Source organism: Palaemon carinicauda, chromosome 30 (assembly GCF_036898095.1).
Source record: "Palaemon carinicauda isolate YSFRI2023 chromosome 30, ASM3689809v2, whole genome shotgun sequence".
Lineage (NCBI taxonomy): Eukaryota > Metazoa > Arthropoda > Malacostraca > Decapoda > Palaemonidae > Palaemon > Palaemon carinicauda.
Window position 1 is genome coordinate 85125981 of NC_090754.1, and position 14539 is coordinate 85140519.

The 14539-nt window shown below is 42.5% G+C and overlaps 1 protein-coding gene across 1 annotated transcript in view; it reads left to right on the top strand.

Annotated features, from left to right (window-relative positions):
- Positions 1–13873, top strand: part of PIG-Z (phosphatidylinositol glycan anchor biosynthesis class Z) — a 71612-nt gene extending 57739 nt beyond the window's left edge. Inside the window, exon 3 of the mRNA XM_068354135.1 lies at positions 11004–13873. Coding sequence (XP_068210236.1) covers positions 11004–12814 — 1811 coding nt within the window. The 3' untranslated portion in view covers positions 12815–13873. The remainder of the gene's footprint in view (positions 1–11003) is intronic.
- The last annotated feature ends 666 nt before the right edge of the window (positions 13874–14539 follow it).

Genomic DNA, 14539 nt, shown 5'->3' on the forward strand with positions numbered 1-14539 from the left:
TCCCCTATGAAGCTTAGTAGACCCGATTCTATGATATGTTATAAATATTCTTTGCTGGTATCAGCAAATAGTATTGGTGAATTACAGGCCCTTTCCAAGAGTATGGGTTTTATGATTGATAAGATGGTTTTATCTCTTTTGCCAAGTTTCAGGGCCAAGAATGATTTCAAAACTACAGTAAATGTTTACCTCATTTCTTTTTCATATTCCGTTGTTACATCTGGAATTAAGAATTTAGAATACAGTATAGGTTTCTATGTTCAGTTAGGGTGCTAAAGGTTAATCTAGACAGGGCAGTTGTTCCAACACAAATACAAACCATTGTCCTTTACTTACAGGAGAGGCATAACAACGAGGGCTGGAATACTGCAATTAAAGCTTTTAACGAGGTGTAAACAACCGGCTGGTAATTACCCAATAACTTCACTTGGATTTCAGCCATCAAAAAGTGAACTTGCTCTCTGTCTGGAATTTTTTTTTGCCAGTTTCTGCTCTTCTTCTTTAAATTTTAAATTAATTTTTTCTTTTATCTTTCCAGCTTGTGTGCATGTGTATTATCATGCGGACATGTCCAGCTGTGCCACCATATACTTGCATCCTATTAATGAACAGTATTGAGGTTGATCCTCACCGGTTATGCTAGGCATGATGAACCTCACAGGTTATGCGGTCATGCAGAGGAATTTATGTTTGGAAGCCTCTCCATGTAGTGAGTGGCCATCCTCCCAGAGGGTGCTGTTCAGCAAGAGGAAGAATGCCAAAAGGAATTCTTTCCCTTCAGGATCTTCCTCGAAGTTTAAGAAAGAGTGATGGACCTTTATCATTTGGTCAGGGCCAGGGGTCTACTCATGTTAGATATTTATCTACTCTTCCTTCTTTTCAGAGAGTTGATGCCTTTCGCTTACTGTGGCCTTCCCTGGGTATTGGTGGCTCCTTTTTGGTGGATAGACTTCAACGGTTCCTGGAAGAGAAACATCACCTTCAAGTGGATGCATCAGGGTTCCTCCTCATTAGGCTTCCCCTTGTGCAGCTGACGCCTCCACAGATCTTTCGTTGAAGTAGACCTTCCCTGGCTGAACCCTTGGCCAGACCTTTGCTTGCCTGACCTTTTGCTTTGTTGGACGATTCCTTTAGACGCTTCTCCTTGCCCTTCATGCAAAGTGCGCTCGCCTGTGGAAGATCGATGTTCCTTTAAAAGAGTGAGGTTTTCCCCCTCTAATAAACCTGCCTCATCTTCGCCACCTCAGAGATGATCAGTCAGATGCTCTGCTGCTTCCCCTCGCTCCTCATGGAAGCATTTCAGATTGCCCCCAGGTGCGCCGATGGCGCACCTGGAGGATCACAAGACTCCATGTAGCATTCGGCACAGACACTTCCCTTTGAAATCCAGCCTCCCTTCACCTTTTCACTCAAAACACTCCTTACCACTTTGCTCCAGATGCTCCTCGCCTTTGCTTTGTAGGCCTTCGTCTCCTGTGCATTCGTGGGAGGAGTATCTCTCTGCTTCAGGCCTCCCTTCCAGTGATCACAGACTTCTTGTACTTCCTCAGACTTGAGCCAAGCCTTTAAGACTTGATGGATTAGACCTTTCTTCTTGGGAGAAAATCTTGTTCCTCATACAAAGCTTTGGGCGGTCCTGTCTTTCAGTCGAGGTTATCCCTGCTCCTTGGAACAAGGTCAAGGCTCTAGCCTTCTTAAAGAAGGCTCCATTGAACCTTTAAGATGCTTTGGATAGGGACCTGACCCTGAAGATAGTGTTTCTCCTCACTTAATCTTCTTCCAAGCATGCGATTGAGCTTCACTGGCTTTTGTTTGATGTCACTTATTCAAAGGAATAAATGTGGGCTTCGTCCCTGATTTTGTAGCCAAGACACAAAATCTGTCAACATCACACCCAAAGTTTTTATCTTTTTAGACTTCAATGCTTTTGTGGGGTAACCGAAGATCCTGATGAACTCCTACTGAATCCGGTTAGCACACTGAGGTGCTACCTAAAGCATACTAAGCCGTTCAGGCCCCACCTGCAAAATTTTTTCATCAGCACAGGAAGAGTGAAGAGGAAGATTGCTAAAATACTATTTCATTTTGGATCAGAGAAGTAATTTCCTGTTTCTCGGAATCTTCCTCACTTGAAAGACCTCAAGTGAAGGCTCACATTATAGACATTGCTGCTTCCCTAGCCTTCAAGAAAAACTTCTCTGTGGTGCAGGTTCTCAGGGCAGGGTTCAGGAGACGGCAGACCACCTTCACTGCCTATTACCTGCGGAATGTGACTCACAAGTATTTCACTTTTGAGTCTTTTCCCACATTCCTTTATGAGAGGGAATGTTTTTTGGGCAAGCAAACCTTTTATTTATTAATGGACCATGACATTGTCCTCAACTTCAGGCTTATTTTGCAACACAGTGTTCCTTCATTAGCTCAAAACTACCCTTGGTTGCTCGGACGGTGATACTGCTGTAGATCATGAGGTGCAAGAATACAGACTTATGCAATGCTAAGTCTTTATCACTCATGGGTTAGTTTTCTAGCCAGTTGGAAGTGGACTTCCTTCTGCCTGAGGATAAGTCTTTTATATATAAAGGACATTGCTTTGTAGTTGTGTTGGAGCAAATTACACATTTTAAAAATAATTTTTATTTTTCCTGACTGCACAAACCTGAGTCCTTTACTCAAACTTTCTTCCTGCCATGACCATCCCCCAATGTAAGTCCTGGCTACAATCCAAGTAAAATTACAGTGAGCTACAGGGGGGCGGCGGTTGCCTCCTCGCTGTTAACAGGACATTAAAAGTTTTAGTTGACGTATTCTAGCCTTTGTTATTATCCATGTTCTATAACTAAAGGGCTAAGATTTGTATAGTCAAGAAAAATAATAAGTATTTAAAAAATTTGTCGTATTGCATCAGGAAGAAAGTTCCAAACACGAGTGCCATTTTCTTCCTTATTTAAGGTTTATTGGCCAAAGTATGACAAGTTGGATACAAGCTGTATGCAGGACTTGAAAGTTAGAATTCATGATTTGTTCCTACGTGGATAAAAACCATCGCCCTTTAAAGGTTTAAAGGTCGCTCATGAATGGCAGAGGCAAGGGACAGTGACATTGCCCTAGCAAGCAGGACAGTGCCCTAGAGAGTGACCATATATTATATGATCAGCGCCCAAGCCTCCTCTCCACCCAAGCTAGGACCAAGGAGGTCCAGGCAGTGGCTGCTGATGACTCAACAGATAGACCTATAGGCTCCCCCAAATCCCCCATCCTTAGCTCACAAGAATGGTAACGTTGCAGACATTAAAGGAACTAACGAGTCTGAGTGGGACTCGAACCCCCGGCTGGCAAACACCAAGCAGAGACGTTATTTTTCAGCGCAAACATAATGCACCCATTGAATCGTTTAACGATCAGTTAAGCGACAAGTGAGAGTGAAGACAAAGAGACTTGCCCCCGTACTTGTCAAAGTCTCTTCACTTATCTTTTTGGTTGCCTCGAGTATGGACATACCGAGGAGCCCTCAAGCAAACTTCTCATTTTTTTTTCAGGAAGTGAATACTGGCTGTTGATTGTGGGGATGGACTTTATATCCAATGTTTTTTGTTAAGCTTACTTTAAATCCACACCCTCTCTCTACTTTTGCTAGGGGCATGATTGTTTTCAATCATCTTCATATGCCAAATGTAGGTTGGGGCCTTCTTGCTATGCCAGATGTATGCTTTGAGGGGGAGGAAGGGTGCTTTGCTTTCTCCTCCCACTTGTTGGGTATATCAGCTTTCGCTGCTCCTGTGCTTACATACTTCCCGTGCTTATCCCCAGGGAGTGTGTGGCTAGAAGCCCTCGGACCAACGTCAGTGAGTTTTCATGTTCTGGTGGCATGTGTGGTTTCTCCTATGTGTGCCATACCCCATTGGAAGTGTGACCTAAGGGCATTTTGGCCTCCTCAGGTCTTTCAGATAGGCTCCCCAGTGCCAGCGTCTCCTTGGTGACACCTGTGGTGAAGGACGTGACAATATCCCAGTGATGTTGGCACAGGTTTCCCCTAGTGGTGTGGGGGCGTTTCCCATGGATCTCCCTGATCTGGTCATTCCTGCCCCCCCTAACCTATGTGTTTCCCCCCAACCTCTGTGCCTGGGGGTTAGGGAGCTTTCACTCCTCTCTAAGTGTAACTTCCATCCCCCTGACAGTTCCCCAGTGCTGTGGTTCCTGTTTGTGCAACTCCTGTGGTCCTTCCCTTAGGGAAATTTTGCTGTGTGGGTTTCTCAGACTTCTTATCCTCTGCTTATAAAGCCTGAGGGAAGGTTGGAAAGATATGTGCATGCATTTTTCCTTTTGATTCCTCTTCCTCGTTGTCCTCTTTGGCTCTTGACTTAGAGGAAGAAGTGGAGGAGGGCCTCTCAGCCATAGTCGTAGGAAAGGGCTCCATTCGACACCACTTTTCTTAAGAGGGATGGGCGGCACCAGGTAGGGAGCTAAAGCCCTGTGTTTTAGTCCTTCTGGGCCAATGCGCGGGACTGGGGCCATTACCTTGTGTCACGGCCTGAGCCTCTGCCCCATGAGGCTGGAATTGTGTTCCCAACTACCCTAGTAGCCAATCTGGACAGTACAGCTCCATGTTTAGGCCCCATGTAGCCTATACATGCTACCTCGGTAGCAAAGCGGATCATGCGCTGTGGCCCTACGTTTCCACTCCGCTCTGCAGCTGTTGCGTGAGCCCAGTGCTCTAAACCTGTGTCATGGCTTCAATCATCGGTCCCATGAGGGACAGGGCTCGAGTCCCAGACCACCTCAGCAGCCAAGTGAGACTTGGGTGACATTCCCTTTTTTGAGGAAATAGGACGGTGCGGACAGTGGTAATGATCCCTGCTATGTCAGACGTTGGCCCGGTGTTTTGGACCCACAGGGCTGATACACAGGCCTGGGCTGTAACCCAGTGTTACGGCTCTATGCCTTAGCAGGGGTCTGGTCTACGGTTGCTTCTGTAACCAGGTGGGATTGACAGTCGATGCGCTGTACCAAGGCGTGACCCTGGGTCTTGGTTCCAGGGCTGTGGCTCGGACCCGGGTGGCTGGGTTGTCTGTGTTGGCCTTGTGTTTAGGGCACCCCGTGGGTAGCCAAAATACAGAGCAATAGCCCCATGTCATGGTTCCACACCTTGTCCCCCCTGGGTCAGGGCCTGGGTCCCCTTTACTACCTTGCTGTCTGGGTTGTACATGTTGTTTGGACTCAATGTTGGATTCCTGAGGCTGATAAACGTGGATGTAGCAGTGTCCCCAAGCCCCAGGTTATGGAGCCTGACTTTCGTGTCAGCTCCGTGTTTTGGCCCTCTGTGGCTGATACGTGGTGCAGGGCCATGAAGCCATGTCATATCCCCTTGGCTACCTTGGTGGAAGTATGGTAGTGGGGTACGAGTTTGTGTTGTCTTGGGACCAATGCATGTGGTTGGGCCATGACCCTGTGTCGCGTCCCCCCACTGCAGACCCAACCCTGGTGTTGTGGATCGGGTATCTCGGCTACCCAGTAACCAGAGGGCTGGCCAGGAGTTATGTCCCTGGACACTTGTTTCCCTGTGGTTGATGAAGGTCCTTCGGCATTGATTATTTCTTCTTGTGCCGGGACGTTTGACTCATGCTCCTCCTGCAAGTCCTGATACTTTGGTAGAGTAAGTTAAGCTGATGGCACCATGTGGAATCTTCTTTGTATGCGGGCGTACATTAGAAAAGCAAGAGATAGGGCTAGAGGGATATTCTCCCTGTGAGGCATGGGTCTGTGGCTATCCTTCTGCTCCGTCTAGGCACTAGGCCTTGGACTGATGTTGAAGGATACAGACTATCCCAGATCAGTACTTCTGACTTACATCCATGCACACTTTCGAGGGTGCAATGATCAGAGAAAGTATTCCGGGGATCTGCCTTCAGTCTTTGGGCACTACTTAGGTGTCTTTCAAAATCCTGGTCCAATCCAGGTGTTGCCTGTCAAGTTTACTTAGAAATGTCTTGGTTACTTCAGAACTCCTCGGTGCTTGGTTCACAAGGAATGCCTCTTGATCTTAGTTAGTCCCTGGCAGGACCATCCACAACTTCCCGGAAGGAACTGAGACGTGCAGCTTTTTTGAGTTACTTTACGTGTATTCTTCCAGGCAGTGGGGCAGCAGAGGAAGGGAAAGAAACACTGGTTATCCTCCAGGGATTGACTTCTCTCCTTGTGCCAATGGGATTGTAGGCTTGGGTCAAACTCACATGCTGGCTAACACAAAACCCTCAAAGGAGAGTCCCATTTGCCTCTTCACCTCCTGACATGCAACTGTGCTTAGATGTATCGAAGGAAGGGAGGGGCACATGCCTGCATGACAGGGTCATCTTAGTGGTGTGGACAATAATAGCTAGCAGCCTTCTAAGATTGTTGAGGAGACATCTGATTATTGTTGTAACACCACCACCATACTGGCTTACATATATCTCTATGAGGTGGTGAAGTAGGTCTATTTTGGCATGGCATTTTATGCTGAGGAATTATCAGCCAGTCACCTTCCAGGCAAAGGAATGGGCTAGCAGGCACACTTATTCACCAAGAGAAGACTGTTTGGTCAGTGATCCCTACATTCTGGCATAATGGAGAGGCTTCTGGTGGGATGGTTGTCCGGGGATCGACCTGATCACCATACAGTTAGACAGGGAGCACCCCGGGTATTTCCTCCCCCTTCCTGTCCAACCCCATGGTCTGTGTTTTAAGTCACCTTCTAAAACCCATTGGATCACTTGGATGGTTACGCCCTGTCTATGTTCATCCCTGGTCTGTTGGCTTGTCTAACGTGTGGGATTATACTGGGACTCAGATTGGTTCAGTTGGCTCCCAGACAGCCTCATACCAAATGGTTTACCATTCTGTCTTGTCAAGGTCCTGAAGGAATAGAAGGGATTCTTCTAAAGTAGAATCATCATCTCTAGATCAGATCGCCAAGTTTAACTTCTTCCTGGCTGGGAGAAGCTCCTAACAGTAGCAGCTATCAAGGCTAAGTCTCAGATTTGAGCATGGTTTTCTGACGGAAGGATATAGACCCTGCCTTCTAATAGGAGTTGCCTATGTTCAATAGTGCTTCTAACACTCTTACTGCTCTTGGTACTTCTTCTGAGCCTTTGAGAAGGCCTCAGTCAAAGTTCTAATATGCAAAACTGTCGCTGCTACCTTAATTGATAAAATGGTTAGGCGAGGAATCATGCAGTCGACTAGGATGTGCAGGTTGGGGTGTATATGCACCCGACTATCTTCACAGCCTTTATCCTATAGAAGTACAGTACCCACAAGCTTCTTGACGCTTTTGCTTTTTGTCTTGTGGTGGTTGTTCAAGTAGTGGTGTAGCTAGCCCTGATCCCGAACAGGATGGTTGGTAAGCATCTTGTCTATGGTAATGCGTAAATGTAAGTCTGGATTGGAGGCAGAATAACTGGCTCTTCTCTTCCATTCTTGCTACCTCTATGTTAGAGATGAAGCGGTTAAAGCGTTACTACATTTCAGAGTTCCTTTCTTTAGAGCCAAGAGAAGTTCTCTTTCAGTCTCCCCAGACGAATGGGAGGATGGTGGAATATATATTATCCCTTTGGTCATCATATGCCAGGTATATTATACCGAATTGTGATCCCCGCAGGGAAAATGAATCCCTCCTTTGATCATGTTCTAATGATTTTGCCTAATGATTTTGCACAGACTAGGCCCTAGTAGGTTGGCCAGGGCACCAGCTGCCCGTTGAGATACTATCGCTAGAGAGTTATTGGGTCCTTTGACTGGTCAGACAGTACTACATTGGATCTTTCTCTCTGGTCATGGTTCCTTCCCTTTGCCTACACATACACCGAATAGTTTGGCCTATTCTTAACAGATTCTCCTCGGTCTTCATACACCTGGCAACACTGAGATTATCAAACAGTTCTTCTTCACCCAATTGGTTAACTGCTGTACTGTAATTGTTCAGGGGTTACTTTCCTCTTGGTAAGGGTAGAAGAGACTCTTTAGCTATGGTAAGCAGCTCTTCTAGAAGGACACTCCAAAATCAAACCATTGTTCTCTAGTCTTGGGTAGTGCAATAGCCTCTGTACCATGGTCTTCCACTGTCTTGGGTTAGAGTTCTCTTGCTTGAGGGTACACTTGGGCACACTGTTCTATCTGGTTTCTCTTCCTCTTGTTTTGTTAAAGTATTTATAGTTTATATAGGGAATATTTATTTTAATGTTGTTACTGTTCTTAAAGGTTATGAGATGTACGAGAAGGGAAGGTGGTGCAAGGTTGAATGTCATGTTGAATGGAGAGTTACTTGAGGAGGTGGATCAGTTTAAGTACTTGGGGTCTGTTGTTGCAGCAAATGGTGGAGTGGAAGCAGATGTACGTCAGAGTCAATGAAGGTTGCAAAGTGTTGGGGGCAGTTAAGGGAGTAGTAAAAAATAGAGGGTTGGGCATGAATGTAAAGAGAGTTCTATATGAGAAAGTGATTGTACCAACTGTGATGTATGGATTGGAGTTGTGGGGAATGAAAGTGATGGAGAGACAGAAATTGAATGTGTTTGAGATGAAGTGTCTGAGGAGTATGGCTGGTGTATCTCGAGTAGATAGGGTTAGGAACGAAGTGGTGAGGGAGAGAACGGGTGTAAGAAATGAGTTAGCGGCTAGAGTGGATATGAATGTGTTGAGGTGGTTTGGCCATGTTGAGAGAATAGAAAATGGCTGTCTGCTAAAGAAGGTGATGAATGCAAGAGTTGATGGGAGAAGTACAAGAGGAAGGCCAAGGTTTGGGTGGATGGATGGTGTGAAGAAAGCTCTGGGTGATAGGAGGATAGATGTGAGAGAGGCAAGAGAGCGTGCTAGAAATAGGAATGAATGGCGAGCGATTGTGACGCAGTTCCGGTAGGCCCTGCTGCTTCCTCCGGTGCCTTAGATGACCGCGGAGGTAGCAGCAGTAGGGGACTTAGCAGTATGAAGCTTCATCTGTGGTGGAAATGTGGGAGGTTGGGCTGTGGCACCCTAGCAGTACCAGCTGAACTCGGCTGAGTCCCTGGTTAGGCTGGAGGAACGTAGAGAGTAGAGGTCCCCTTTTTTGTTTTGTTTCTTGTTGATGTCGGCTACCCCCCAAAATTGGGGGAAGTGCCTTTGGTATATGTATGTATGTACTGTTCTTAAAATATTTTATTTTTCCTTGTTTCCTTTTTTCCTTTCCTCACTGGGCTATTTTCCCTGTTGGGGCCTCTAGGCTTATAGCATCCTGCTTTTCCAACTAGGGTTGTAGCTTAGCAATTAATAATGATAATGATAATAATGGTAGATAGATAGGAGGTTGCTGAAGTCATCTCCTTCACTCCCATATGGGGTAAGGTATATTAACATTCCCAAGGAGGAAAAAGAACTTACAGTACCTGTTTGGTTCTAAAGGGACTTCCAACCCACCAAGCAGTGAGCCTCCCTAGATACGGGACGATGATTTGTATCTTCATAGGAACAAATCACACTTTTAAAGTAATTTCTATTTTTCCTAGCTATACAAACCTGAGTCCTTTATATTATATTTCTCTCATCAACCATCTTTCTCAGTCCTGAGCTGAAAGGTCATAAGTAAAGAGACTGTAAAGTTAGAGGGGCTAGGGCTTGCTCTCACCTGTTGCTTAACTGCTTATGAAACAATTCAGCGGTGATCCAGCTTTCGAGCTGAACCATATTCCTCACATAAATGACTTGGGTTTTGTATAGCTAGGTAAAACACAAATTAATTTTAAAATTTGTGATATTAAGAGTGCTGCTGCTTGGGTATGAATGTTTTATGGAAATTTTATTGGCTGCAGTTCATTGGTATACCAGTGTTTGCTGAATACTACCTGAAGAAAGTATGGTTTTCTTATTAAGATTGTGGAGCATTGGGTCCTATAGTGGGTAGCTTGGTACTATATTAGCTAAAAATTAGTTTGAGTTTTTTTTTTTCTCTCTTCATGGGGATTGTTTTGATTTGTTCTCACTGCTGTTCTATTGAGAGAGCAAAGGATGGGTTTCCTTTCAATTTAGGTTAGATAAGCAACTTTTTTTTATTCTATGAATCCATAGACATTTTTTAGGTTTAAAGGTGATTTTCAGATTGGTTTTGGGATTCAGCAGAAGTGAAACCCAGGTAAGATTCATTGAAAGGAATTGAAATTTGATTTTATGATTTATTATTTTAATACTAACATGGGGTTCTCCTAATTCCCACCTGCTTCCCCACTAATTAGTAAAGTCAAAAGGTTCTTTAGGTTCGAATTCAGCTTCCAAATATGAAGTATCAGCAAACCATATTGTTCACCATTGATTTTCACAGATGGAGTCCCAAACCATGACATGCTAGGGAAGAATGTAATTCTAATGAGAGAGATAGAAAATTATTTAAAATCTTTATTGTTAGATGTCAAAAAGCAGAGGCCAATGATAGATAATAAAATGATAGATAATAAAATGATAATTTTTATTAATAAAACTCCATATCTTATTCTTCTTGTTTTATACAGTACTTGTCTTTTTGACAGACATGATCAAGATGTAAGAGCTTTAGCAGATGTCAATGGTATCAGTTCCATTTGCGAGGTACATATATTTTCTAACTTTGGAAATTTTAACTAATGATTTGGCACGTTCTCTCCAGTTTATAAAATCAAGCGGCTTGTATCTCAGGAGCATGAAAATGGATGCTCTATGGATTCAGACCATATATCTATCAAAAGTCTCCTTTACATTCTCTTAATATGCTAGCAACAGAAACATTACAAGATTTAACTGATGACAGAATGCTCATACCAGTCACTGTGAGGGAAAATTCATTTTTCTTGTAGCATGATCTCCCTTGCTTGTTTATACCTAAATTAGGTAATCTAAAGGCTTATTAATTTAGTGATTTGTATCTATGATTCGATTCTGTTTTAAAATAATTTTTTCATTGTTTCGTTATATGATTTGTTGCTGCACCGTTGTACCTGGAGTTTACATGCTGTTTCTGTATATTCCAGGTGACATTCTGGATATTGAAGCTCCAAAACCATGGGAATTCCTAACGTCAGCCCCCATTCGCTCAATAACCTTTTCTGCAGTCGTGTCTCTGCCTTACATCATTTTACGGTACTTGGCTCCTTTTGTCAGCTCTTATTTTGGGGTAGAGCTTTTAACACCTCAGGTCTTGCTGATAGCTCCTAGAGTTTTTATGACGCTGTTGTCTTTTGTAGCCGACTTTTGTATCTACAGAATTGCCTGCATGTGCTATCTTAGACCATGGAGTTGTGTGGAGATTTTTGCAAGTTCATACATTATGCTTGTTTATGCCACAAGAACATTTTCAAATACAATTGAACTTATCCTCATGGCCATTCTGCTATGGCGTGTTTGCGAATCGTTAGTTGACAGTACCAAAATCATCAAGAAAGAAAATATACTGCAAGATCTATACGAGACATCTGATAGCCTGAAAGACAAGGTAAAATTTGTTCGTATGAAAAGCAAATTGCCGGCGTACAATTATGTAGATAGTGCCATCATATCAGTTGTTGTAACTTACGGTACCTTTGTTCGTCCAACGTTTTTGATATACTCGTTTGTACCCGTTTCGTACTGGCTGCAGAGAGGGGTTGTTACAAAACAGCTAGATTTTTCTTATTTCCACACAAGATGCCTCAGCCTTCTACCAGGTGTTTTTGCAACTTTTGTGATATGTGTATTAGCAGATTCCTTTTATTATGAGTCATTGTCCTTGGAAGAGCTTGTGTATTGGAATGTGACAGCTCATTCTTTTATTGTAACCCCAATAAACTTTTTCCTATATAATTCCAAGACAGCTAACCTCATGGATCATGGCATGCACCCATATTATTTGCACTTAGCAGTTAATATTCCAATACTTCATGGTGTTTTGGGCATCTTTGGTTTGTGGACTGTGTCTAAGTATATGGCCAGTTTGATTTCAAATGACATAATAAGGAAACCCAAAGTTTATAGTATGGCAACCATGCTCTTGATAAGTTTCATTATGCCTGTGATCTTTCTTTCAACCTTCCCACATCAAGAACCCCGTTTCCTTCTTCCAACTTTGCTTCCTCTGGTCATTCTTCACTCTGATAACATTCAGTTGTATTCTAAAACTAGAAGGAAGTATACTGGTAATGTACCATTTTTCATGTGGCACGTTTGGAATATTTTCTGTGTTGTCATTTTTGGATTCCTTCATCAAGGAGGTGTAACAAAAACCATGATTAGTGTTTATGAGCACATTGGACAACGACCTCCAGAAAATAATGTGCATGTTATCTTTTCTAATATGTATAGTCCACCAACATTTCTTTTAATGAGAAGAATGAAAGTTGTAGCTACAACTGAGGATGGCCGTCGGTATCGTAGGGCGAAATCGGTATTTACATATGATGCCGGAGGATCAAAACCTGTGGAATTTTTATATGATTTCACAGGATCGGTGTATTTGGAAGCCAGGGCCAATTCAACAACAAAAGCTGACGTGATCATTTGCCTTCCTGCTAGTCTTACTGATGAACTTATTGATGCAAAACCAGAAAACGTAAGTCTCCATAGAATTGAGCGCATTCCAGGTCACCTCACATTAGAAAATCCGCCAAATCTAAATCTGGAAGGAGTGACATTTACTAAATCATGTGGACAGGTATGTCAGTTTTTTCATCGGCTGGGACAGTTTAGCATCGACATTCTGGAGATAAAGTTTGGTGAGAATTACTTAGATGAAGTATTACAGGCAAGAGAAGAAGCAAAAAAAGGTTATTTTGATGATGAAGAGGAAAGGGATACTGATACATCTTAGCATAAGTGTGGCACTTTGGAATTTTCTCTAGAATTTGTGATAATGATGGACCCCAAATTCTTCCTAATTCAAATGTACTGTGACATGTGATTACAGTATTTATAATACTGTATTATAATTATTTATTTTACTCACTCATAACATAAAATTTTGTCGTAAAATGTGCTTGCTTTGAAATCTTTATTCCAGGTCACATTAATAAGATATAAGCAATTTTTTTTTTATTTGGTTTAATATTTTTTTAAATACATCTGATCTAAAAGATGTATCATGTAATAGCACTTACAGGCAGCCCTCTTGTGATAATGAAGTTTTCAACTGTTTCAAATTCATGCATTAAGGTGTGTTTAGCCCTTCCTGATATTGTTTGTGGTATTTTAAGTAAAAACTTATTCTTTAAATGATTCTGTGCTATATGCTTCCAAGTGCAATCTTGTCAACAGATAACAGAAAAGAAACTTTATTCTGGGTTTCATTCAAGCCCTCCAGAGCGTTACAATTCCTCTCTGCCAAATGTTTCCTAATTAGGATTTTAAAAAAGTACCCAATGCTTGATTTCTATAGATGTCTTGGTAACACTTCGTAAGAGCTCCAGACAGTTTAGAATTACTAGATACTGAATCAACGCATGGTATCGTTGGTCGTAATTATTTATTGTTTGTTTTTAAGATGTTCTCATATTCTAAGTTTAATATTCAAGTCTTTATATGACATGCATATATAGTGTCAAGTATGACTTCCACTGTTAAGTGTGGAGTTTTTACAGGTAGGAAAAGCCAATTAGGTTGTAGGTGTGAGGAATGTCAAGGTTTTTCAGAGCAAATGATGTTCTCTTTCTTGAGAAATAGAGATATGAGAAAGAGAGAGGAAAACAAAGTCAACGAAAGAGCTTGAACAGAATTTGACAGATTGGGTAGTAGTTACTTTTCAGGCTGTCACAGTACAGTCTTTGTAACCTTTAGCTCTCATTCTCATACTCTTACCCACCCTCCATTTACAAGTAATTTTTTCTCTCTACAACCTAAGTCTGTTACTAGTTCCGTCTGAGGTACAAATTAATATTTTTCAATATTAATCTTACCCGATGATCATGTAGCTGTCAACTCTGTTGCCCGACAGAAATCTACGGTCGGGATACGCCAGCGATCGCTATACAGGTGGGGGTGTACACAACAGCGCCATCTGTGAGTAGGTACTCAAGTACTTCTTGTCAACAAGAACTCAATTTTTCCTCTGTCGTGCCTCCGGCAAGACCTACTAATACGCCGTCCCTAACTGGATTTGTTTTCACAACTTTTTGGTGAAGTACACTATTCCAGTTTTGAGCTTTCGCTATGCAGGGGTTTTATCTTCATTTCAAAACTTGAACTCGTTTTGGATAGATTTTATTATGGTGACGAAGAGAGTATGGACTCTCTTTCACTTTTAAATGGCCGACCCTTCCCTTAGACGGAAGTGTTGGTGTCGAAGAGAGTATAGACTCTCTTTCACTTTTTACACCCTTCCCTTAGATGGAAGTGTGTTTAGGTTTTGGTAATTTTGCTTAACAAAGTTATAGATTTATTTTATATCTCTCCGCCATTTATAGGCCTCTTCGATTAACTTTCCATTTATTATAAACTTATAAAAATTTATTTTTATGTTTGTTTATATGCGACCTTTCCTGATAGTAGGCGGTCCTTACTTGGAACCGAAGTTAATTAACATTGAGCCCGTCATATCGTT